Raw genomic sequence first — 27,364 nt, forward strand, 5'->3', positions numbered from 1 at the left:
TTGAAACATATTGTGTAAACTGAACCGGCCATTTAAACATTGATTTACATTTTCTTCGTCGTTGAAATATGTAGTTACATACATGTATTATAATTATAATATGAAACATTTTTATCATTTTAATATTATTAATACAAAGTTACCAATTGTAATTTCATGAAGAAAAAAAGAACGATCCAAACCGACCATACTGAATCGTTAAACCATCAACACGGCCAGTTTGGCTTATTGTTTTCGAACCCATGGTTAGTGGTTCGGCGCAGAATTTTTGTCAAAAGTGTGTAGCTAACCAGTCACCACATGGTACAGTAGGTGCAAAATTAAGTTTATTGGTTGTTACAAGCATAACATTTTGTTTGCCATTTTCCTTTGAATTTGAAATCCCTTTTGACATTAATAAAAGTAATGGCTTTCTTGATATTGTATTTCACTCAGTTTAGTGGAAACTTGAAAGATTAACCATGATCTATTGCCTCCCACTAGTGGTTTAATCTTCACATTACTCACCCATCCCAAATTACCAATATACCCTCTATGCACTTTCTTTGTAGTCATACTCATACACAACATATATGTACAATATAGTGGTTTAACACCATTTAATCCAAATAAACACACAATGACTATAGTCTATACATATCACTTATACAACATAAGACCAATAACACCACCCAACATTGCTAAGGGAAGAAGTAGCCCGGCCGATTTTATTATAAAGCCTAGCCATGCTCGCATGTTTTCTTCCGTGATTATTTGTTGTTTGACATGAGTTTCTTTTTTAAGGTTTGTGGTTGTAGAAAGACCGTTAAATGGTGTTACAAGACCGGCCTCTCCTACATAATATTCATCTAACATTAATCTAGCAGCACTTCCATGTCCCGCGTCCTCAAACTCTTCACTTGCATCCTTGCCTAGAGCAATTTAAGTATACGTTTAACGTGTATAAAAAAAATTAAAAGAACGCGTATATATTTAACTAGTTTATACCTGCCACGTCTAACAACACGTTATCTCCACCCGGGTGATCAGTCAAGAATTTTGTAACATCATACACCTATATATGTCAAACTAGTCAACTCTATTTTACGAAAAAGTAAAGGACATGATCTTGGGATTTAAAGATTGGATCGGTTGTTTCTTACCCTTGCGTTTATTACGATCCAACAATCGTTCGTGTTGTTGTGACGAGAGACATCTGCGAAATCGAAAGCCTTCATGTTCAAGTTCTTGGTTGGTTGTTTTGGTTTGTAGACAAATAATAAAGGCAAGAGTTTGAAAGGGATGAATGAATTATTTATTTGTTGGTTATGTCTATATACTAATGTACTATTGATTGAGTTTTGATTCTATAAATGAATGCATCTTTTTATATAGTATTAAAGTTCATAATAATCAGTAGTATATCTCTATCAATCAACACAGTGTAAAAATAAATTATTACTTATTCGTACATGTCCTTTTTGTTTTTTAAATTTGTTTTAATTTCCAATAAATAAATCATGCATATCAATTTCGTTAATTTGGTTATGTCCAAATAGTGAGAATTTATAATCTATGAATCAAAGAATATATATGTGTATAAGAACGTATATACATGTTCAATAGAAAATCGATGTATCAAAGGCATGACACGTTAGACCATGTGTAGTCATAAAGTTCCACATCCAGGGGTTATGCGCCACATGACGCTCAGTCAGAGTTATGGTTTTGTATAAAAACAGGCTGTAGTCATAACTCTCCACATCCAGGGGTTATGCGTCACGTGGCGCCCAGTCGCTTTTACAGTTTTTTTTTTTTTTTATTTTTAATAAGAATAATCAAATAACAATAATATTTTATTAAATAAATATTACAAGAAAATAAAAAAAAAACTATTCGTCGTTGTTGTCGTCGTCGTCTTCGCCCTCTTCGTCGTCCTCGTCATCGTTTTCATCGTCTTCGTTGTCTTCATCATCGTCTTCATTGTTACCCTCGTTTTGATCATCGTTTTCACCAGGCAGGGGCCGATACATCCAAAGATGTTGGACCAAATCCTCCTTTAGTGCGTTATGTATCTCTCTTGACCGCACGGAATCCGAGTTTTCGAGTCGTTGCTCCATACTTGCCGGAGTCCGTGGTGGTAGAGGTGCACAAATCGGTTTTTTTAAAAAAACCGGTTCGGTTATTAACCGGACCGGTTTTTTTTGGCCCGGAAAAAAACCGGTTCGGTTAATAACCGGACCGGTTAATAACCGGTTTTTGTCTGTCAAAACCCTAACCGGTCTAACCGGTTAGGACCGGTTTAGAAACCGGTTAGAACCGGTTAATAAACCGGTTTTTTTATTAACCGGTTTTTTAATAACCGGTTTTTAGGTTAACCGGTTTTTTTTTTTTTTTTTTAAATAACCATTATTTTTTCACAGTATAAACAAACCGGTAACTACAAGGCAAACCGGTAACTACAAGGCAAAACGGACTGACCGAAGCCATTCTTTGCTTTCGTTGTTAGGGTTCTTTGCTTGGAAGATGAGTATGAGTGTGTGTTGGTGAATGTGTTTTCAACAAACCAAAGATTAAAAACACATAACTTTCATTTATAGTTTTTACATTAAAAATACAAACATTAAATCGTTATCGCATATTCGTAACTCAAAAATACAAACATTAAAGAATGCTTAGACACGATTACATGAACAACTTGCTGTTTCTTACTCATTATTTGCCTCCATGTTTGCTGTTTCTTTAACTAATTTCCTTCGCTACCCGATCCCGAGCTATTCCTTAGGTAATCGTCGTACGCGGCTTCTTCATCGGTCATTGGTTGAGTGTGTCCTTCATTGACCTCGTCTTCATACAAGCCCGCCTCATACTCCATTTCCCCCTCGAGTGAGCGTTGATGTTGTGCCCTATCTAAAGAGTCCAAGTAATCCTTGTAGCAAATCGACATCTCTATAGCTGGTGGAGTGAGTCGAGTCCTCCTAATCGATATAACCCTGCCAGAAACAGAAAAAGCAGACTCCGAAGCTACCGTGGAAGCTTGGACCGTTAGTAAATCTTTGGCCATGGCGGCGAGGATCGGAAACTCATCCTCCTTACCTCTCCACCAAGCCAGCAAATCAAGACTTCTAAATTCATCCGGAGTCATGTGTTTCACAAAGTTGGTACCACCATACCTTCCAAGTTCACTGCTTGGGGTGTTTACCTTTTGACGTTTACCGGCGTCTTCCCAAATCATGTAGTACATCCCCATTTCAAGGTCGGTTTGGGATTGGGATTGGGCAACAGCTCTTAACGAGTCATGAATTTGGGAAGACGACCCGTATTTTGTAAGGTAAACATCATACATGTTTGACAAGGTGGTGTTGAAAGCATTCTTTAAAGTTTGGCTATAATAGGGGTTTTGATCGTCGTTTAACTCTAGCTCATCACAAATTTTTTCTATTAAAGCTTCAACACCACCAACATTGATGCAAGGGTTTAACGCAGCAGCACATGTCAAAACAGCGGGTAGTTCTTGAAAATATTTTCTAAATTTTTCTTTCATTTTTACACCCATATCAAAATAAGGTGCACCCCTACAATGAAGTTCACTCAACTTTGTGCACATGACAGCAATTTTTGGTAAAGCAATGGGGCTTGTTGGATAGTAAACCCCGGATAAACTAGTTGTGCAAGATTTAAAAATTTGAAGGACCTCCGTAACGATTTCAATCAATAACCAGTTTCTAGGATCGTACGGTGCACATTTACCCCTACTTGACAAAATTTGATGAAACGCAATTAATGATTCTTTTTGTTGGATGGCTTTCTCAAACATATTACAAGTCGAGTTCCATCTTGTTGGACAATCCCAATTTGGCCCCAACCATTGACAATTAGCTTCTACACAAAATTTTTTGTATCTTGAAAATGTTTTATTGTTGCTAAAAACATCTCGTAACATTCTTTTAAAATTGTTTCTTTGCGTTTCGATCACGCTTAACCCATCTTGCACGGCCAAGTTGATAATATGTGCAATGCATCGGCTATGAAAAAACGCTCCATCACAAATAGGTTTATACTTTAATTTTAAATGGCCAACCGCGGCCGTATTGTTGGACGCGTTATCAAACGAAATTGAAAAGATTTTATGTTCAATCTTGTATTGTCGAATGACTTTATCCAAGATTTTAAAAATATTTCTACCCGTGTGCGGGTAATCAAACAATTGAAACGCAACGGTTCGTTTCATCATTTGCCACGACTCGGGGTCAACCCAATGAGCCGTCACACAAATGTATGAGTCGGGCGAACCATGAGGTACCGACCACACATCCGTTGTTAAGTTTACACCAGTTTGTAAGTTTGAAAAGTATGAAATTAGTTCGGATTTAGCGTTTTTCCATGCTTTAAGACAATCTCTTCTAAGGGTCGAACGACTTACGTGTTGGTAGCGTGGTTGAACATACTTTTGCATCATCTCCGTGAATTGAGGGTTGTCGAAGTGGTTGAAAGGAAGTGTTTGTTGAATCACAAAGTTTGAAAACTTTTGACGTACCGCTTCAAGGTCGTACGTAAACACCGCTCCTTGATTCGTCATCTCCGGCTGCGAACTACTTCCCGATTCGTCCTTCAAGGCCTTGCAAAAGGGCCTTTGTACATGCGCTTTTAAAGTGGAGTTTGCATCTTTGCCATAAAACTTCAAACAATGTTTGCATCGAGCTTTTTGGCTACCGTTAGACATTTCGCATAGGTCGAAATGTTGCCAAACATCATGGTTTCGTTTCGTGGGGATGACCCGAACGACCGTTTCTCCCGTGTTCGAGGCACCCATGTTGACGGATGAAGCAGCACTTTGGGAGGCCATGATAATCGACTACGAAATAAGAGCGTATGGAGTGGTAATGTGGTACAATTGAGCGTGAGATAACAAAATAATCGCGTATGAAATAAACGTTTAGAGCGTTTGGAGTTGTATAATCGAGTGTGATCTAACCAATACCCAACCTAAACTATATATAGATGTTTGGGGGGGTAAAATGGTAAAAAAAAAAAAACGGTCAAAAAAAAAACGTCCATATAGCCGTTATACAACGGTCAAAAACCGGTTTTTAACCGGTTAACCGGTTATGGAGAAACCGGTTAACCGGTTTTTCCACAACGGTCAAAAACCGGTTTTTTTATAAACCGGTTAACCGGTTTTTCCATAACCGGTTATTAAAAAAACCGGTTTTTTCATTAACCGGTTTGTTAACCGGTTTTGGATCTAAAACTTGTAACCGAAATACGAACCGGCGGTTTGTAAACCGGTCAAACCGGTTTTTAAAAAACCGGTTTTCGTAAAAACCGGTTTCCGGTTTAAACCGGCAAACCGGTTCCCAAACCGGTTTTTTTTACCATCTCTACGTGGTGGATCCGGGTCCGGTATGAAAATTGGACATATTGCTCTTCCCTCGTCCTCGATGATCATGTTATGCATTATGATACACGCATACATAGCACATCTCATTCTTTCTAAAGACCATAGACGACAAGGATTTTTAACATAATGTCATCGTTGTTAAAGAACACCAAAACACCTCTCGATGTCCTTTCTCGCAGACTCTTGCACTTTCTTAAAATACTGTCTTTTTTCATCCATCGGGTCTCTGAATGTTTTAACAATTATCGCGAACTCTGGATATATTCCATCACCCAGATAGTACCCATGATCGTAGAAGTTATCGTTAGCCCAAAACGAAGCGACGGGAACGGTCCCAGATATGTAACTCTCCATCAAAGGAGACTGCTCTAAGACGGTTATGTCATTGTTGGAACCGGGAACACCAAAGAATGCCGACCAAATCCAAAGGTCGTATGAAGCGATCGCTTGAAGGCTGACCGTTGATCCCTTTTGGTCACCTCGTGTGAATTGACCTCGCCATGCAGTTGGACAATTAGCCCATTCCCAATGCATGCAATCTACACTTCCTATCATGTCGGGGAAACCATGCACCCTTGTATGTGCCTCGTAAAGACGTTGTAGATCGTTAACGTTGGGCTATCTCAGATAACGTGGTCCATATAGTTTAGATATTCCTATATTTTACAAAATTTTTATAAAATAAATGATCACAGTAAACAAGTGATAAACTATTTAAAAAAAAAACAAAACGTACCGTAACAAAAATACTCCAAGGTGTCCTGGGTTGTTTTTTCGGCCATCTTTAAATAATCGTAGTTGATGTCGGTCGTGTTCCGTAGGCGAGCACGCGCACGGCTGACATAACATTCTGAATAGCCGTGAATCCTAGCGTCCCTCGAGCGTCACGCTTTTGCTTAAAGTAATCAAACTCACGCTCCAAATCATTTGTGATGCGCATAAATAAATTTTTAGACATTCGAAAACGGCGCCTAAAGCTCTTCGGGTTCTTGTATATCGGCGTGTCGCAGAAGTAATCCGCCATCAACCGGTTGTTGGCTTCGGCACGATCTCGTTCGATATATGCTCTTGTTGAAACGGGGGGTGGAGAGCTAATCGCACCCGTAACGGAACTCATATACCGTGTCGCGAGCATAATCGCACTCGTAACCGCCTGTTCCTCCTCCACGTCCTCGGCTTGTTGGTCGGGTCCGAAAAACTGTTTATATATAGATGGAGGATCCATATATAGTGAATTTGGTGTAAAGGAATTTTTATAGAGTTGAAAGAGAATTTTTATAAATTTGATGAGGTTTGATTGGGAATGAAATGGTTTAATATATAGGAAATAAATTTTTTTTTTTAATTATCCAACGGTCAAATGGTTTAAAAAAACGGTCAAATTTTGATTTACGTGCCATTCCTCAGCGTTTTATATATAACGCACACAAAATGGAAATCAACATAACGCAGAGGGGGGCGATGTACCCCCCGCATTTTGCTTCACAACGCTAGGGCCAAAGCCACCACTACGAGTGGTCTTATATACTGTATTAAAACTACGATACTGCTAGTTAACTTACATTGTCGGCATAAACAGTACACTTATTTCTTATTTTATATTTTCTATTAAATCTGAGTATAGTTGGCATGAACTGTGAGCTTATTTTATTTTATTTTATTTTTTATTTTCTGTTTTAAATAGAGTTTGGGCTTTACTTGAAGGGCCTTTTTTTCTGTTAAATTTGAATAGAGCTTGGGCTTTATCACCGGAATGCCCCCTGGGCCTTGAGGAGAGCTCTGCATTAACTATTTAGCTTGTTGATAACAACTCACTAAAAGCTAGCATATATGCTAGTTAGTTACAATAAATATTAAGATATGTATGTATGTATGTTTGAAAAAAAATCGTAAAATCATGAGAAAAGTTAAAAAGATATGAGAAAACTAACAAAATTACCGCCAACCAATAATTACTTTTTTTATAAAGTTAGAAATGTTAAAAAGATAAAAACTAAAAAACGTTGTAGCTCACGAGTCACGAAGTTTCTTTTTTTTTTTTTTTTCTAAATAATTATGACTACCTCATTTTGATACATTTTTTTTCTTTCTAAAGCTACATGTTTTTGGATAGATACAATTTAACTAAACTGGTTACCAATACTCAATTTTGCAAGGACTAGGCACGAGGCCAAAGTTATTCAAATTCAAACTGTTACCGATACCAGTTTTGCAAGGACTAGATAGAAGGATGGAGTTGCTCAAAGCACATAATTATCGTGTAAGACGACTTGCCAAAGAGTAATCGAGTTTTTTTGTTCAACTAAGCTAGAGACTTGAGTATTCTATGGGTTGAGTGAAAGAAGTATTAAGTAATTAGTAACAAATATTTAAGAATTGGAAAATATTTTTTTGAGGTCATGTATAAATTAAATTAATGATAATAATATATTTAAAGTCAAATATCTCACATAAGTAGAAGTATGACAAGTAGCGAAGCCAGTTAAAAATAAAGTTAATGGGTTAAAGCCGTGAAAAAAGAAAAGCTCTAAGGGTACTATTATTATTATTATGGGGCTAACGTACAAACTAAAAAAGAAAGCTAACTATATGTTAGAATTTATTTTAGATTTGCTTGCCCCTTCCCAAAGAAATTGCTCGAAGGAACAACGGTGTTTTGAGCACTTATATTATTGTTACGACTTTGCCCCTGGACCTACTCTATTTTAACAATGGTTGATTTGACGACAGGGTTCAAACAGCCCCACCGTAAGGGCTTTGGATGCCAAATATCGAAGACAAGAGTTGCAACCAGCAAAACCGTGCTAAACACCGGGGTGTAAACTAAAAATAAAAAATATATATAGAATTTATTTAGATAGTCTTTCTGTAGCAGTACCTTCACCTTGCTTGCTTTCCCCTTGCCAAAGAAACCGAAGGAAGGAAGGAAGGAACACCTAATTATTATTATTATTATTTGAAATCAATCAATTGGATCGGAATGGCAGCAGCGGTGAGCTCAGCCGGCGGTCTGTTGGCGATGCTTAACGAGCCGCATCCGTCTCTGAAGCTTCACGCTCTCTCCAATCTCAACGCCTTCGTCGATCACTTCTGGCCTGAGATCTCTACCACCGTTCCAATCATGTATGTATCTATTTTTTCTCTTCATTACTTTTCTTATTCACTACAATTTCTCGTTTATTAAGTATTATGATTTGGTAGAGGCCTCGCCTTATGTTATTGTATCACATACACGTTTCTCATTAACTATCTACTTTTGTTGCGTTTAATTTGTCGTTAATTAGGTTTCCGAGTGTTAAGGATTTGGTATTTATTTTAGAGGTCTGGCCTTATGTTATTGTGTCATTAACTATCTACTTCTGTTATGTTTAATTGTGTTATTCCGCATTTGGAGTAGAAATTTGTCGTAGTTACTAGTTAGGTTTCCGAGTGTCATGCTATTGTAAAAAATCTGTTGCAGAGGCTGGCCTTATGCTACTGTATCACATAGAAGTTTTTCATTAATTGCGTACTTTGTTTAGTGTTTGGAGTAGAAATTTGCTGTTAATTAGGTTTCTGAGTGTCATGTTATAGTAACGGTTTGGTATTTGTTGTACAGGTCTGGCCTTATGCTATTGTATTTGATAGATAAAAGTTTTATTAATTATCTACTTTTTTTACGTTTCATTTTATTATTCTTATTATTATTATTATTATTGTTGTTATTATTATTATTCAGTGTTTAAAGTATAAGTTTGTTGTTAATCCAGTTGCCGAGTATCATGCTATTGTAAGGAAGGACTTGGTGTTTGTTTTGAGGTTTTATGTTGTTGTATTTTATACAAGGCATTAGGGTAAAAGGAGGCCTGTCTATTTCAAGGGACAGGATATAGGTTAACTCAAATAAGGAACTATGTATTTTTCCTTTAGATATTCATAGGCTTGCCTGCCTATTCATACACCTTATTATTCATGTCTTCAATTTATGGGAATCTCTTGGACATGTATTGTGATAGTTTACTACTATCAAGTGATATTTTCAACACAGCTTAAGCTAATTGTGTACTTTCCTACAGAAGCTAATTAGTATCAAAGAACCTGAAACTTAACTCTGACCGTTCCTTCATATTATTTGCATTTTAGCGTTTTCTTCACTTTTATATAAATATGATGTTTAACTTATCATGAGTTTTCTTGAATCTTTTGTGGTCAATGAAGTATTTGCCAGTTGATTCACTGACAAGAGTTTTTTTTTCTTAACCCAGAGAGAGTCTATATGAAGATGAAGACTTTGATCAAAGGCAGTTGGCTGCTTTACTTGTTTCAAAGGTACCTTTTTTCTTAACAAATTTGATGCATTGGTTTTTGTTGGTTTATTGCAGTATTAATTTTTTTAAGTTAAAACAGCTATCAGTAGCCAGTTAACAAACTATTACTGTCAGTAGGACATGTTATTTTATGTCTATTTTCTATTACATGTCAAAGCAGCTCATTCCTTAAGTTGTGCAGGTTTTCTATTACTTGGGTGAGCTTAATGACTCATTGTCATATGCTCTTGGAGCTGGCAGTCTATTTGATGTTTCTGAGGATTCAGATTATGTTCATACTCTTCTTGGTAAGTCCTTTACAAATGCAGTTTTCTTTAAAGTTTTATCATATTTGTTTTGACTTTATACTGTTGCTAGTTACAAAACAGATATTTTCTGAAATTTGGACTAATAATGTTTCATGTACTGTTCTTTTTTTCAGCCAAAGCTATTGACGAGTATGCAGCTTTGAGAACGAAGGCAGCAGAATCAAAGGCAAAATCTGCGGATGTGGACCCTAGGCTAGAAGCAATAGTTGAGAGAATGCTTGATAAGTATGTTTTTTTCTGTTGGTCTAACTTGATGGGTTATTACTTTTGTCTTATTCTTGTATCTGTAATTTTTAAGGTGTATAACTGATGGGAAATATCAACAAGCAATAGGAATGTCAATTGAATGCAGAAGGTTGGATAAACTTAAGGAAGCAATTGCAAACAGTGATAATGTTCATGCAACTTTGGCATATTGCATGAATGTATCTCATGCTTTTGTCAACATGAGAGAATATCGTCGTGAGGTAATTTGAATAATATCTTGTACTTATCTTATGTACTTAATGCATAATTTATTTTACATTTGAAACATAAGTTGAAGATTTTGCTTTACTGACCTGTGTGGGGAAATTGGTTAGGTACTTCTTCTTCTTGTCAAGGTATATCAAGATCTGGCATCCCCAGATTACTTGAACATTTGCCAGTGTCTTATGTTTCTTGATCAACCCGAAGGTGTTGCAACCATATTAGAAAAGCTTTTAAGATCTGAGAACAAAGATGATGCATTGATGGCGTTCCAAATTGCTTTTGATCTAATTGAAAATGAGCACCAAGCTTTTCTGTCGGGTGTGAGAGACCGGTTATCAAGTCCCAAATTGAAACCTGAACAGCCAGCTGTCACTGAGCCAAATCCAGCTGTATCAGAGGACACTCAAATGGCTGATGAAACCCAACCACTTATTGCTTCAGTGTCTGAGTCTGATCCAGCAGAAGTGACCTATGCGGAAAGGTTGTCTAAAATGAAAGGAATATTGTCTGGGGAAACTTCAATTCAACTGACTCTTCAGTTTTTATACAGTCATAACAAGTGAGCAATCTTTTCTTATTTGGGGTGTTATTTTATGTCTGTTATTTCATTCGGAGGGGGCAAAATGGATTGTTAGGGCAATAGTGTAAGTAACATGTCAAAATGGGTAGTTTTTGGGTTTCAGTCGCATTGGGGGTTGGCCTGAAACACTTTTAGCCCAAACTTTCTGATGCAATAGCATTGGCAAGTCTGATTAAATAGGTTAGGATGTGAATGGAATCAAGATTCGAATAAATTGAGATATTTAAATATTCTTATATCATGGTTTTTAATATTATATTTGGTTAACTAATTTCCTATCTTTTTGTGTTGATTTTGTTTCTTAGTTTATCTCCTTGTTTAGTATAAGTTAGGGTTCTCGAGTTGTTTATGTTTTGATAAAATGTTGTAAAGCTATAAGCTTGCCGATCAAATCATTTGAATAGAAATAATCCGCTTATTGAGCCATTGAATACGCCTCCACGTGTGCATCATTTGCTTGTTTTTTTCGTTTGTTATAATTAGTTTCAGATACAGTTACAAAGATTATATTGTTTTAAGAAATTTAGTTATAACAAGTGAGGATTTTTTTTGTGATATATTCTAGATTTACTTTTTTTTGCCTGGCGGAGGCAAGATGGGTAGGTAGGATGGGTTGGGTAGCATGCCTAGGCTTGTGGGGGTACGTGTAGGTTTAGGTTGAAACAAAACATTATTTAATTTGTTTACAATTAGTGTCTGTCAATTACTAAGATAATTTTATTTTCATAGTAATGTACTATTATGAATAAAATTGCCCAGGAGATTTTATGTGTGAGATTTACCCTCTGGATGGCTACAGTCTTTAGACTTTTTTTGAAATGTTTCAGCTTAACCTGTTTGTTTCTACATAGTCTGTTTGACCTGCTAGAAACAAAACATAATGTGAATCAGCCCATTCATGAGTAAATGGGTTGAAATTGACACCTCTTTTGATTAATTTTTTGTTTTAGGTCGTATAAATGTTCTTATAATGTTCTGTGTCAAATAGGTCGGATCTGCTTATTCTCAAGACAATAAAGCAATCGATTGAAATGAGAAATAGCGTTTGCCACAGTGCAACAATATACGCAAATGCTCTTATGCATGCTGGAACAACCGTGGATACATTCCTGAGGGAGAATCTGGTAAATATGCTTTTACACGAGGTTTATTTTTATCCCTTTTTATTAAGTTTCCTAGCACTTTTAAATCTTGTTACGTGCATATGTTTTCAGGATTGGCTGAGCAGAGCCACAAACTGGGCTAAGTTCAGTGCAACAGCTGGGCTTGGTGTTATTCATCATGGTCACCTCCAGCAAGGAAGATCATTAATGGCTCCTTATCTTCCTCAAAGTGGGTCTGGTGGTGGTGGTAGTCCATATTCTGAAGGCGGGGCTCTCTATGCTTTAGGTTTAATTCATGCAAACCATGGAGAAGGCATCAAACAGTTCTTAAGGGAAAGCCTACACAATACTAATGTCGAGGTGCTTGCCTGCTTCTTTCATTAAATCCCAATTTTTTTTTATATACTCATGCATTTAATTATTTTTCTGTGTGCGCGCACGTGTGCATGCGCACGCGTGTGTTTAGAAAATGAGAAATCAAATATTTGTGAGAAACGTGAGGAGCAAACTGATTCATTTTTATAACTTTGATTCACAGTTTTAAGCATTTGAGCAGATTTATAAACTTGTGAACCAATGCTAAAACATTAGTGAATCAGCTTGCCTTATGCATGTCTAGATTCTCTTTTGATTCCGAGTCTGTGTGTATACTGTATATTTATACTGTGTGTTGGTTGGTACAGGTCGTTCAACATGGTGCATGCTTAGGTCTTGGGCTGGTGTCTCTAGGGACTGCTGACGAGGATATACTTGAAGAGATAAAAAGTGTCCTCTACACTGACAGTGCTGTCGCGGGTGAAGCTGCTGGTATTAGTGTGGGTTTGTTAATGGTGGGGACGGCAAATGGGAAGGCATCATCAGATTTGCTGGGCTATGCTCATGAGACGCAACATGAAAAAATCATAAGGTGAATAGAGAAATGCCTTTTAAATTGATTCTTGTAATAAGTGGCTTCAGTAAAGAAGTGGCAGCTTTGACCCGTCCACATATAAATTGATTCTTATAAAATTATGTTGTGTAGGGGGTTAGCATTAGGTATCGCTCTCACGGTTTATGGAAGAGAAGAAGAAGCAGATACTCTAATTGAACAGATGACTTTGGATCAAGATGCAATAATCCGTTATGGCGGAATGTACGCAATAGCCTTGGCATACAGTGGAACGTCAAATAATAAGGCAATCCGCCAATTACTCAATTTTGCTGTGTCTGATGTAAGCGATGATGTCAGGAGGACAGCTGTTTTAGCCCTTGGATTTGTTCTATATTCTGACCCAGAACAGGTTAGTACTGGTTTGCTACACATTGTTTATTGCTTTGATTGTTTCTGGGCTGTGGATCTTACTTCATTTGTTATTTGTTTTCTTTCAATGGTTTACTGCAGACACCACGCACTGTAGCGTTACTCTCTTGAGTCGTACAACCCTCATGTGCGGTATGGTGCAGCCATGGCTGTAGGCATTTCATGTGCTGGTACTGGTCTAAGTGAGGCCATATCGTTGTTAGAACCACTGACATCAGATGTAACCGATTTTGTCCGCCAAGGTGCTTTAATTGCAATGGCCATGGTCATGATACAAGTCAGTGAAGCTAGTGACTCTCGTGTCGGGGCCTTTAGGTATAAATTGCCACAACTACTATTAGTATATTTCTTGCCCTTCTGACTAACCCTTTTGTGACGTGCTCTTAATTATTAACAGACGACAGTTGGAAAAGATTATTCTGGATAAACATGAAGACACGATGAGCAAAATGGGAGCTATTTTAGCTTCAGGCATTCTTGATGCTGGTGGAAGAAATGTTACCATCAAATTACTTTCCAAAACAAAGCATGACAAAATGACCGCAGTTATCGGGCTTGCCGTTTTCAGCCAGTTTTGGTACTGGTATCCACTTATATACTTCATTAGCTTAGCTTTCTCTCCAACAGCTTTAATTGGTCTTAACTATGACTTAAAAGTACCGAAGTTTGACTTTTTATCACATGCCAAACCATCATTGTTCGAGTACCCTCGACCGACAAGCGTTCCGACTGCCATGTCTACGGTGAAACTCCCGACAGCTGTTTTGTCCACGTCAGCAAGAGCCAAGGCTCGAGCTACCAAAAAGGAAGCTGAAAAGGCTAATGCTGAAAAGTTATCTGGTGCTGCTGACTCATCCAGCGTTGGCAAAGGAAAAGCCTCTGGTCCAGACGATGCTGAATCGATGCAGGTACAGTTCATTTGGCCAGTTTATTTTTTTTAGCAAGGGTCAACATGGGCGGATCATGGGTCGAGTCAAAACGGGCCAGATTGAGGGGTTCTGCCAACACCTTTAGTCTTTATTTAAATTCAGCATATTTGGTTATTTATGCATCTGACAGGTGGACGGTGCAGCTGCCGAAAAGGAGAAAAAGGCTGAACCGGAACCAACATTTGAGATTTTGACCAACCCAGCTAGAGTGGTCCCCGCCCAAGAGAAATTCATCAATTTTCTAGAAGATAGCAGATACGCACCCGTGAAGGCAGCCTCATCTGATTTTGTTCTCTTAAAGGATCTTCGCCCAACAGAGCCAGAAGTGTTGGCTCTAACTGATGCACCCACATCAGCCACCGCTGGTGCAACTGCAGACGCACAACCCGGGTCTACTGCAGCCATGGCTGTGGATGATGAGCCCCAGCCACCCCAGCCGTTTGAATACAGCTCATGATGATCCCGATTCTAGTCGGTTTTGTGTGGTTGACTTGGTTGAGAACATTGGAAGTGATTTAAGGTAGGCTTTATCTTGATTCATTAGACATGATGATGTGTTTGTTTAGTTTGAGAAGGACTGTTGTATTTGTTTCTTTTTCTACGTACATGAATCAAATTGTCACTATGTTTGGTTTTTTTGATAAGTAACCGTCAATTTACTACATAACGAATGTCGAGTGCCGCTAATGTCTCCCACTTAAACTTGTAAAGTATCAAATGTTGTGTTAGAAATTGAATCCCATTCTAAGTCTAAATCCTAATAATTACTTAAATATCACATTTACTTGATCATTCGATAAACATAAACAAATAAACTCCAATTAACCGAACAATCCTACTGAATTCGATGTTTATCAACAAATAAACTCCAATTAACTGAACAATCCTACTGAATTCGAAACGACCAGAGAACAAATTATGTGAAGGTATTACATTAGCCTGACTTCAAGTCGCACGTTATCATTTGTTAAACGACATTAATGTAGTAACTTCCACACCTTTAATGATAACTAGTGGATATATTTACACAGGATTAATGCCGTCTTAATGTTGTATACACATTGCAATTGTCAATAGTATGCAAGCAAGGACTTATTATAATTCAGCATACAAAATCCAAAAGTTTAATGACTAATTAAACTTGAACTTGAAGAACTAGATAAACAATTGTGCATCACATAAATCATGTATTCAATCTCCAGGATACAACAGGGAACTAAAAAGCAAGTTGAGGACTGAACATAAGGTATCTCTAAGTTTAGGCATCAATCATTAGCCCGGATATTATGGCGCGCATCTGTAATTCAGTACACAAAGTTGTAAGGCCCCGTTACCGGTAACCCTACTTTCGTGTTGGATTTACTCATAAACACAGTTCTAAATATCAGAGTTAATTAAAACATTTATGCGGAATATAAAACTTTCAATAAACATTACATAAGTTATAACTTGTCTCAAAACATTTATTGTCTTTCACATTAAAGCATTAAAATTAACACATCATAGGTCTTCAGATGCCAGATTCTTGTTCAGTGCCATGTGTCTCCTCAAGCGAGTTGCCTCATCCTACTCACCTGCGTGCATACTAAAAGTCAGCTACGCTGAGTGAGTTCTAGTTAATCACATAATCATACAATACCTTCTTACATTCCATACTTAATCTCTTAACTTTCTTTCATATACACCTAAGTGCTTTTACTTTCATTTTTTACTTTCATACTTTCTTTACATACATAATCTTACGTTCATTCTTACCTTCATACTTTCCTTACATGCATAATCATACTTCTTAAAGAGCCTTTCGCCCTATAACCTCACAGATATTATAAGGGTCTGGTCACTAGTTTTCGAATATTAGAAGGGTTCGATTCCCTACCATCACAGATATTATAAGGGTCTGGTCCCTATCATCACAGATATTATAAGGGTCTGGTCCCTAGTTTTCGAATATTAGAAGGGTTCGATTCCCTAACATCACAGATATTATAAGGGTCTGGTCCCTATCATCACAGATATTATAAGGGTCTGGTCCCTAGTTTTCGAATATTAGAAGGGTTCGATTCCCTAACATCACAGATATTATAAGGGTCTGGTCCCTATCATCACAGATATTATAAGGGTCTGGTCCCTAGTTTTCGAATATTAGAAGGGTTCGATTCCCTCTTCGTTACCATACAACCATACATCATACCTCGAGTATTATTAGGGCTCGGTACCCTTTTCGTAACCATACAACCATACATCATTATTTCCTTCTTTTATTAACTTTATCACATTTATACGCATGAGCATACATATCATATTTACCTTATACTTAACATTACAACCTGACGGTACGTGCAATATCCGAAGATCGTTCACGTACCATCAAGCAATCATTCATACATATCACATATATCACATAGGGCATACACTTATCACTTAGGATAAATGTATTAACACATCAAGTATGCACACAGCCCCGAAAACATAACAAGGAATGGGGCTAGAAACTCACCTGAACACGGTTACGTTCTCCGTTGATCGTAATCCCTTTCTTTAGTTGTGCACGGCTGACTGTATAACAAGTATACATATCAATTTAACTATCACTACTTATAATGTATTTCTATCTTTATATGACCCACAACGAACGAGGGTCCGGGGGCAGCGCCCCTGGCAGCGGGGTCTAGGGGCGGCAGCCCCTAGCAGGGTCCAATGGGCAGAGCCCCTGGCTGGGGTCGAGCTGCCAGGTTAGCTTGGAAAAATTTTATTTCCATTAACTGTCTTAACACATTTTTCATTAGATTTTTAATTTATTTTCTAATCGAACTTGACTTTAGGCGAAGTTAACCTTAGGCGAACTTAGCTTTAGGCGAAGTTACCAGCTAGGCGAACTTAGCTTTACAGCGAAGTTGCCATCAGGCGAACTTGGCTTCAGGCGAAGTTGTTATCAGGCGAACTTGGCCTCAGGCGAAGTTACCAGTTAGGCGAACTTAACTTTACAGCGAAGTTGCCATCAGGCGAACTTAGCTTGCAGGCGAAGTTCGTTGCTTTGAAGGCGAAGTTGCCCAGATGAAGGCGAAGTTGCCCAGACAGCCGCTGTTTTAGCTTCTGATCGGCATTTCGAGCGATTTTAACACCCTTGCTATGGTTCAATATCACCCACTACGCTACCCGGCCATTTTCGGTCGTTTATACACTAAAAGTTTGGATCTTTAAACTTCAAAGATCAATAACCATACATTTTTGGGCTTGTTTGGATCTCGTTTACTTGCTTAATCACAACCAACCGCTCTCTCTTTCTCGGACCTCGCTCTCCCTCTCCTCGGCTGCCGCCGGCGGTTGTAGGTGGTGTGTATGTTATGGAGTGTTTTTAGGAAAATGATGGAAATGAAGGTATTTTGGGGGTATTTATATCCCTGAAATCCCATTCTCATTTAACCCATCTCAATTAATCCACGTCCAAGACCCGCTCCTTACCCGATATTAATTAATTACGCGAAATCACTAAACATAACTTCCTTTATTTATCATTAAAATTTTAGGATGTTACAAAAGTCATCTTTTCTCCTAGTGTCGAATATTTTATTTCGTATTGGGTGTTGGAACACTAAGGTAAAATTTAGTATTTTTGAAGTCATCAAGAAGAGGGTTGTATCCATCTTTGGTCTTTGTCTTTGTGGGCAGACCAAATTCTTCCATAAACACCGACGTATCAAGCTGCATGTATAATCACACAAAAACTCATCACATAAACTACTGATGTGGCACTGGTTGATGACATCAGATGCCATGTATGCAAAAACTGTTCATGTGAAAAAAAATAAGTAATTTATTTAACGAGTTCACAAACGACCTATTTTATAAACTTTTTATCCAAAAAATATTTAATAAGTCTCTTTGCATGTGCCATATACATATAGAGATGTTCAAAACGGTTTGGGACTAGGAACCGGAACCGGTTCCTATATTCAAAACCCCATTTTAAAACCGGTTCCAGGCTCGAACCGGTTAGGGAACCGAACCGGTTCTCCCACCCTCGGACCCCTAACCTATCTAACCGGTTCTTACCGGTTCCTAAACCGGTTCCTGTACTGTAACCGGTTCCAGTGTAAAAATTTTTTTTTTTTTTTTTCGTTTTTCGTTTGCGATTTGGATTCTAAACTACGATTCGTATTTGTATAACATGAAAAATAAAAAAAAAACAATTAACATAAAATTCATTTTATTTACTTTAAGAAGTTCAAAAAAAAAAGGTTACATGTTTTAAAATCTTCAAAAACAAACTAACAAAACATTAAACTTATAAATATAAAGTTGTGACATTATTTCTAGAAAAGCCTTCTTGTTCCTCGTAATTATTGAGCGGCGACTTCTTCCTCGGAATTACTTTTAGAAATGCCTTCTTGTTCGTCGTGCACTCGAACATCAAGTGGTGTTTCATCTTCGAGAGTGGTTACGTGTTGAATACGATCGATTGAGTCCAAGTGATCCTTTAAGCAAATGCACATCTCCACCGACTCCGAATTTAGTCTTGTTCTTCTCATCGATATTACCCTGTCACTAAGAGAAAAGGCGGATTCCGAAGCTACCGTAGAAGCTTGGACGGTTAGTAAATCACGGGCCATGGTGGCAAAAATCGGAAACTCGGTTTCCTTTACCTTCCACCAAGCCAAAACATCAAAAGTGCCATATTCCTATTCGGATAAACCGGTAGAGTAATCATTTGCACTATACCTTCCTAGTTCGCTTGAAGGGGTGTTACCCCTTTGTTTTTTAGCCGTTACGTTGCGAACGGTGTTCATAAGGCTAATCATGGGATCTCGTACTCTAGTAGCACTTGAACTTGATGAAGACCCCCCCCCCCCCCGGCATAGGCATGTGTATGTTTGACCCATATTTATTTAAATAAAAGTCATACATAAATTTAAAATTCAAGTTAAAATAATTTTTTGCCTCTGTTGAAAAGTTTGGGTCAATTTCATGCATATTTAAGGCTAAAAAAATTTCGCCTATCACACATTCAACCCCCGTAACATTTAACATTGGGTTTAAAGCGACGGCGCAAGTAAAAACCGGTGACAATTCAAGAAAGTATTTTTTTAATTTAAACTTCATTGGTAATATGATGTTTGAAAACATTGGACTTTTATTTTCAAATTCTTTAAGATTGTTAACCATTAAAAATAACTCCGAAAGAACCAAGGGACTTGTCGGATAATACGTTCCCGATAGTTTCGTAGTTGATGTTTTAAAAACTTCAAGAAAAGTCGATAAGTCATTGATAATTTCCCATTTCTCATTTGAAAAGGGGATTGCCAAATCATTCTCGGCAAGACTAGAATGAAACATTTGTAAAGTTTCTCTTTGTTCTAAAGCACTTTGAAACATTATGCAAGTGGAATTCCATCGATGAGGTACATCCCAATTAGCTCCCAAAGCTTTTCTTCCCGTATCTTTACAAAATTTTCTATATTTCATTTGTCTTTTTTTACTTTTCTTAAAAACTTCATGTATCATTAGTCTAAAATCGTTTATAACCGATGTAACCTCATCCGAAGCAAGTCCGTCTTGCACGATTAAATTAATGATATGTGCAACACACCTTGAGTGAAAAAATACACCATTGCAAATCGGCGTATATTTTAATTTTAATTTATCAACCGCCGATGTATTATTCGACGCGTTATCAAATGCCATTGAAAATATTTTATTTTCTAGTTTATAAGTTTTTATAACATAATCTAAAATTTCAAACAAATTATCTCATGTATGTGGATACTCAAAGAGTTCGAAAGCAATGGTGCGTTTCATCATTTCCCACGATGACGGGTTTACCCAATGAGCGGTGACACAAAGATAAGATTCGGGTAGACCATGTGGAGCCGACCAAACATCACTAGTTAAGTTTATTCCCGTATTTATATTTTCAAAATATGCAATTAGTACCTCTTTGGCCTTCTTCCACAATTTTAAACAATAACGTTTAAGAGTATGACTTACGTGAGTGTATTGTGGTTGAAGCGTATCTCGAATCATGGCGGTTAAGCGAGGGTTGTTGAAGTGGCTAAACGGCAAAGCTTCTTGAATCACAAACTTCGCCATACGATCTTGAACTCGATCAATTTGGTATGTAAATATTCCGCCTTCACTATCCATTTGCGTTTGTTGCGAATCGACGTTCTTTTTCAACGCCTTACAATACGGTTTTTCGATGTGTTTCTTCAAATTTGAATTCGAAAGTGGGTTTAAATAAACCCCACAAAACTTGCACCGAGCCTTCAATGAATGGTCACTCAATTCGACCAAATCCCAATTGCACCAAATCTCTTGATTACGATTATGAGGTACAATACGAACGAAACTTGGTTCGGCGTTGGAACCTTGACCAACCGATGATTGTGAGGCAGCCATAACAACAAATATGAATATAGAAGAAGAGAAAACAAGAGATTAGAGAACTCAAAACGTTGTAATAGCGTTTTTTTTGTATTTTTTTACGTTCGGGTTTGCGTTTTGAGTGTTGTGATGAACCCATGACACCAAATACCTATTTATACTAGTAGTGGGGTGCTTGGGGGAGCCAAAAAACGGCCAAAAAACGATTTCCAACGGCTATATTCGATCCAACGGCTAGAACCGGTTCCGGTTCCTACCCGCCCCCACTCAGAAATGCAAGAACCGGTCACGGATCATCGGGTTGAATCAGATAGGGTCCGGTTCCTACAAAAAACGGGTAGAAACCGGTTCGGTTCCGGTTCGGGTCCACCGGTTCGGTTCCAGGAACCGGTTTATTTGATCATCTCTATATACATATACACTAAAATGAAAATAAGATGCCACATCAGCAAAAACTTTAAAAATCAACAAAAGAATGACCAACAATTTGAACAAGTCATTCGTTGTTATGATCAATAATAAAAGGTAATTTGACTGCTAACATCAGTAACAAAGTGTAAGTTGGTTTCTATAACCGGGAGGAAGCGTAAAATTTGATTCTATTTCACGCAATTAGCCCGTACTGAAATTGGATAAAAAGGTTTCAGCAGGTCAAGCTAACCCAACCCAGTTTGAGCGTGTACTGAAAAATTGGCCCGTTTCAACACGAACCTGTTTTGACCCATTACCCGACCAACCTGTCTTTGCACTTCTAGTAGATAATGTCAGATAAAATATTTGAACATACCGTTATGGTGCGCCTTTTCTTTCCTTGTTTGGAGGACCTATCAAAATGCTCAATTCGTGATTTTAACCACCCTGAACTGTAATGGTCGATACGTTCTAAAAGCCAAAAATCTGTTGGGAAAAATATGTCTGCATCACCCTGTAAAAAACGATACAGACAACATCCGCGAGCCAAAATGTTGATTTAGTTTATGTGTACTCCTAATGTTTTTTAACCAAATCACAGATAGATTCATATGGATGCATTGATTTTGTCCATTTAAAGGGTATTTCAGCCATTTGGTACATAATCATTAGGTACAGTTACACGAGTATTTAAAGAACACGAATAGCAAACAATACCTTGGCATCCAGATAACTGCTGTGATCTGAACTGTTTCCATCTTTCTGCAGACAAAGGGCTAGATGATCAAATGCCAGAAACGTGATACGTAATATCATCATGAAAAACTTAAAACCAAACACGACCTATTTACTTAAGAGTTAAGAGTGGGTTCATCCGGTAATGTACAATCTCTAATAGGATAAATAAAATTATACAGGCTGAAAATCAGCCAACATTCATTTTAATGCAACAAACATCCTAAAGCATTGTTCTAAATAGTACAATACTACCAATCATATTTGACAAATTAACTATTCAAAGAAAACCAGAACTTTTGGACAAACTAAACCGATTCGTGTGACGAGCCTATAATAAACATAAATATTGAAAATGCAGATTGTATCCTTCAACATTCATAGCCTTTTATTCAAAGGTTTTAATAGCAAATTTGGTGAAAACTAATGAACTATGGTACCTTGGTAGAAACAAGTGGAGCTCTGTCACCAGGGACTTTAACATCAGGAAGGTAACTGAAATCAGAAGCAATCATTGACATCTTTGGCAGGGCTCCATGTAATGCTTGTAGAAGTTTCTATATATCACATGAAGCCACATTACTACAAATACAAATTGTCAAAAAGACGGTACCCCATACTGTTTCACTGAATGCGCAAATACACCTCTTGACTATATTTTTACATGATTAACTCCATACACTTCGAAAATAAAGGATATGTTTTTAATAAGAATTAATTTCATATATATCCTTCCAAATTTCATGACATCATACTCATATAGAAAACACTAAAGACCATATTTACTGTGAACCATGTCAATAGCATAGTTTTCTGTTCGTTTATCTAGAGAAGCATGCTGTTCCAAGTAGCTGGCAAATATGATATTACAAAATTAAGAAGGGTGTACACGACATATATAACTATAAAGAGGATGTCTATGAAATTGTCCCTTTTAATAAGGTGTAGACTTAATTATGCAAAATAAGATATAATCTTTTACTTAAGATTTGAAAATTCTAGGGATATAATCATGCAAAAAGGTACATTTATGTTAATGATGAACTGCAGGGACTGTATCATTAACTTCTAAAAGTTACGAAACGTAACCATAATAGTTGCCCAATTTGAAAATAAAAAGGGATCCTTACCAAGCATCCGGTTGGAAGCCAACGTCTTCTAGGTTTGGGAAATATTTTAGCCCAAACGCTGCTTGGCAATGAAGGCTCTCGAGTTTCTAGGGGCCTATAATCTTTATCCACATTTAGAATATCCAAACAACTTTTGATTAGAGGATCTTGCATCGGTTTATACAGCTCGGACAATCCATACCTGCGTTTGACCAAGAGGAAAATTTTGACTTTTTGTCAATCATCTAAACTACACCCCAATAAATATGAAACATAAACATTAAGAACTCAAGTCAATCCATTTAATTTATTTTGATATAAATAATGAATAAACAACTTAGCATGAAACTTTTACATAAACTTAATTGTGGTCATTTTAAAAGTGTTAAATATTGACAAAAAGGATAATGCGTATTACAAAAATAAATTTAACTGACTCCATTTACCTGTCTTGTTGCTTTTCTACCCAAACTTCCATCCATGGGGAAACTTGATTTTCTGAATAAATAAGGTCGTGTGGAAGATTATCGAGAACCTAGTAATCAAAGAGAAATAAGTAATCTTGCAAATTTGCAATGAGGTGACAAAAGCATGACATAGAGGTGATACTTTCAACCGTTTACTTATAACTGGGCTGGTTTGGATTATTCTTTTAATCTCTAATGGCTCAAAATTATAACATAAAAAAGTAACTTAAAGATGGTCGAAAGGGTTGAAAGTCGCAAAAACATAATTTTAATGTGTAACACCTCATAAATCATCTCATTAAAAAGACTTGATTATTACCAAAATAATGTAACTTTTATAATCATATTTGTTACATTACATATCAAAAAATATTGGACATAAGTTTTTCTGGTCACCCATGACCCAACCCATTGGCCACCTCTAGCGTAAAAGAAAGCTAGTGTACATTAATTCGTTCATAATAAATCTTTTAAGCAAACTGCAATATTGACAAACGAAGTACAGATTAAAAAGTACCTCTAGCATTATAACCCAGCACGGTTGTTGCTCTGCATCCCCTGTTTTAAGAGCAAAACTATTAATCCCAATGTGTTCATGGATACTCAGACAAGAGAAAGTCCAGCTGCACGATATACCAGCAAAACAGAACTTTCTCAAAGTTTCATTAAATAAACATATATTTAACCAATAATACATAGTTGTATAAACGGCAGGTGCAAAAAAAGTGGTAGTAGAATATACCCCATCCGCTACGATCAGCAGCATCACGACATTCTACTTTGAATTTCGACAAGTGACTGCTAACTTCTCCAACTGTTTCCATCTGTTTCTTGGCTAATGAAGAACTAATTTCTACTGAACTGCACAAAAAGTATAGTTCTTCACAAAACAATAATAAAACAAAAATAACTTGAAACTGAATAATATTAAACATTAGTAGTTAGTCAAATTAGGGGTCAAAATATGTTACAGATTAGTACATGCAAATTTTAAAGAAAAACAGAATACATACGTGTATGACATGTTATTGTAAACTCGTGTAGGGGCATTCAACATTATGTAATCCAATATGCCCTTTGCACAAGTTCCAGATCCACCTCCAATTTCATAGATCTGAAAGCACCACAGATAGAAAATTAGTTATTTTCTCGTTCTTTATCTTATTAAAGAAAACAGAACAAGAAAACTGATATATTATACACAATGCCAAAAGTTTATCTTTCAAAATTATCAAACATATACAACTCACCTTAAGTGGAAATATAAGATTAGTTGTCCGCAAAATTGCTTCAGCAATCCCGTGGGCATACCAAGGCTACAAGCAAAAGGGGAAAATCAGTAAGATAGCCAAAAGAAGAGTTGTATATTACCCATCAATGCACTTTACCAAAATTGGTAAACAAAAAAGTTTATTTATACCTTGAACAGCTCTACTGGAGTAAACCAAGAAACATCATTCTGCTTGTATACTTTTTCCAAATGTGACATGTAAGCCTTCCTTCCTGAAAAAGGCCACCCATTGAAGTTTTAAGCACAACCTAACGTGTTCCATACTACAAACAGTCATTAATCATAGATATCTGTAAGTTCCACGTGACAAACAATTATTGCAAAGTGATGCATAATAATTTGCTAACTGCTAAGGTGTGATATTTCAAGAGATAATCAACAGTGACTTAAGTTGAGGTATAAACCAGACCATAAACGATCTCTTAATGATCAATAGATGGCATAAAGACCTTGCAGACTTATTATAAGTGATCTACCAATCAGAAGAACAAATTACTATATGAAACAAGTTAGTTGACATCAGCCTTTATTTTATTATGTGGGAATATAACAATATGATGGTATAGCCCAACAAATGATGAAAGAAGCCCGTTGTGAACTGTAGACTACTACTAAACATTAAAATCTAGTTCAGAGAGTGTTTGGATATGCATTTCCATAGTGACTTGAAGGATCAGATAAATAGCTACTACTAATCGGGTTTAATACAGCAGTGTCTTATATATGTAATACCTTGCAACTTATGAAAGTTAATGCTCCGGTCAAGCACCCCAACAGATCTTGGGCTTTGTGAAAAATATCCATGTTCGGGATGATATAATGCCGAGTGTATGAAGTCTCTAACCTGTTCAACCAAAGGCATCAAACTCAATTCCACATGTATGTTTAGGGATGTAAACCAAAACCAAAGAAGGCCTTGTTCATGTTCGTTCTCTAAGTGTTTATCGGACACTGAACGGAATTTCTTGTTCGTGATCGGGAAACACAAAAAATGTTTTATTTGATTTGGCTAACCGATAATGGTCAATGTCAGTGGTTCGGTGTGGCTATTTAACATCCATATTGATGTGTTAATTTTACATATAAATAAATTATTTAACCACATAATACTACTACTCATTTATATTTTTGTATGTTTAGGCCTGTAAACAAACCAAACGTTCGGCGGTAAGTTCGTTTATTTAATAAACAAACGAACATGAACAAAAAATATGTGTTTGTTTAATTAAACGAACGAACGTGAACACACGTTTTGTTCGTTTATTTATATTGGTGAAGTGTTGGTTTAGATTTAAAACAAAAAACGAACACGAACATGAACATGAACACAGCATATTTGTTTAATTAAGTGTTAGTGTTGGTGTTGGTTTAAAGTAAAATGAAGGAACATCGTTGGGCTTGTTTACAGGCGGTATGTATGTATAATAGTTAATAATTATATATTTGGTTAAATGTATGTATATATATATCATAAGATTAGAAAATATAAAAAAACCTTTAATGAATAGAAATAAGCATAAACATAAACGAGGCCTAATGTATGTATATGTATGAATTCCTAATTCTCATTACTTGCTTAAAATTAACAATCTAGTGATGAAATTAGGTTAGGTGAATAATAATAATAATAATACTTATTATTATAAGAAGAAGAAGAAAGCATACGAGAACAGGCGTGTCTCCGACTACAAACTGTGTGGAGAAGAATGCCGCCACGTGTCCTCCACAGCTTGATGATGATTTGTGAAGAAGAAGACGACTGCATTTGTATGCAGTAAACGCCATCTCCGATCGATCGATTATTTGTTTGTTTGATTTCAGTAATGAGGGGTTTTGGATTTCAGGGTTTTGAATTGACGGACGTTACTCATTTCTGTTAAATGTGTGTGAAACGACTAAATTACCCTCGTAATTGCTATCATACGAACAAACGTTTGGGTTTTATCAACGTCAGATGTAATGAACGGTAAAGCCTAAATTAAACACAAGAACAGTCACAACAAAGAAAACACAAGAAATTCATGCTCAAGCTAAACTAACATAAAGAATAACAAATAAATTACCTAGATTATGGATGCTTAGTACAACTAAACATATACATTATTAACATTCAACATATTAGTGGAAAAGTGGTGTTAAACACTCAAACATTCAAAAAAATAAATAGGCGTAAAAATATATGAATCGAACCAATACAAATCATCAATATATGGTTTATTAAAAATAACTCAAATCATCACATCATCATATAAAATTGTTAATAATTCCAAAGCATTTACACAAAACGTCAACGTACTTGCTTTCTAAATTAGGCATGTTTGAGATTGAGTTTGAAAAATGCCCAAACTCAATTTGTTTGGAGAACCTATCAAAATGCTCAATTTGTGATTTTAACCACCCTGAACTGTAATGGTCGATACATTCTAAAAGCCAAAAATCTGTTGGGAAAAATATGTCTGCATCACCCTGTAAGAAACGATAGAGACAACATCAGCGAGCCAAAATGTTGATTTAGGTTATTTGTGCACCTCCTAATGTGTTTTTAATCAAATCACAAACAAATTCATATGGCATGCAGAGAATGAGAGAAAT

General features: G+C 36.6%; 2 protein-coding genes and 1 pseudogene across 3 annotated transcripts; 1 reads left to right on the forward strand and 2 right to left on the reverse strand.

The window, feature by feature from the left end:
• Window positions 1–243: 243 nt before the first annotated feature.
• LOC143531483 (cytochrome b5-like) lies at window positions 244–1,350 on the reverse strand. Its single transcript, XM_077026771.1, has 3 exons — window positions 1,143–1,350; window positions 988–1,054; window positions 244–911 (listed from the first exon to the last, which is right to left on the reverse strand). The coding sequence occupies exons 1-3, from the start codon at window positions 1,215–1,217 to the stop codon at window positions 640–642; spliced, it is 414 nt and encodes a 137-aa protein (XP_076882886.1). The 5' UTR covers window positions 1,218–1,350; the 3' UTR covers window positions 244–639.
• Window positions 1,351–8,360: 7,010 nt separating this feature from the next.
• LOC143531550 (26S proteasome non-ATPase regulatory subunit 1 homolog A-like) lies at window positions 8,361–15,099 on the forward strand (annotated as a pseudogene). Its single transcript, XR_013135037.1, has 13 exons — window positions 8,361–8,503; window positions 9,625–9,688; window positions 9,869–9,974; window positions 10,109–10,220; window positions 10,294–10,462; window positions 10,577–11,025; window positions 12,035–12,170; window positions 12,261–12,509; window positions 12,833–13,056; window positions 13,171–13,429; window positions 13,531–13,764; window positions 13,847–14,357; window positions 14,509–15,099. The product of XR_013135037.1 is annotated as a 26S proteasome non-ATPase regulatory subunit 1 homolog A-like (transcript).
• A 2,838-nt stretch (window positions 15,100–17,937) lies between these two features.
• Window positions 17,938–26,708, reverse strand: LOC143531484 (protein arginine methyltransferase NDUFAF7 homolog, mitochondrial-like). Its single transcript, XM_077026772.1, has 13 exons — window positions 26,438–26,708; window positions 25,505–25,616; window positions 24,902–24,984; window positions 24,732–24,797; window positions 24,495–24,595; window positions 24,224–24,342; window positions 23,999–24,039; window positions 23,461–23,549; window positions 23,036–23,216; window positions 22,346–22,462; window positions 21,888–21,932; window positions 21,547–21,684; window positions 17,938–18,080 (listed from the first exon to the last, which is right to left on the reverse strand). Exons 1-13 carry the CDS (start codon window positions 26,555–26,557, stop codon window positions 17,946–17,948), a joined length of 1,347 nt encoding a protein of 448 aa, XP_076882887.1. The 5' UTR covers window positions 26,558–26,708; the 3' UTR covers window positions 17,938–17,945.
• Window positions 26,709–27,364: the final 656 nt, after the last annotated feature.

Source organism: Bidens hawaiensis, unplaced genomic scaffold, assembly GCF_021521415.1.
Source record: "Bidens hawaiensis isolate Kalapana, Puna unplaced genomic scaffold, B.hawaiensis_p1.1 tig00009190_1, whole genome shotgun sequence".
Taxonomy (NCBI): domain Eukaryota; kingdom Viridiplantae; phylum Streptophyta; class Magnoliopsida; order Asterales; family Asteraceae; genus Bidens; species Bidens hawaiensis.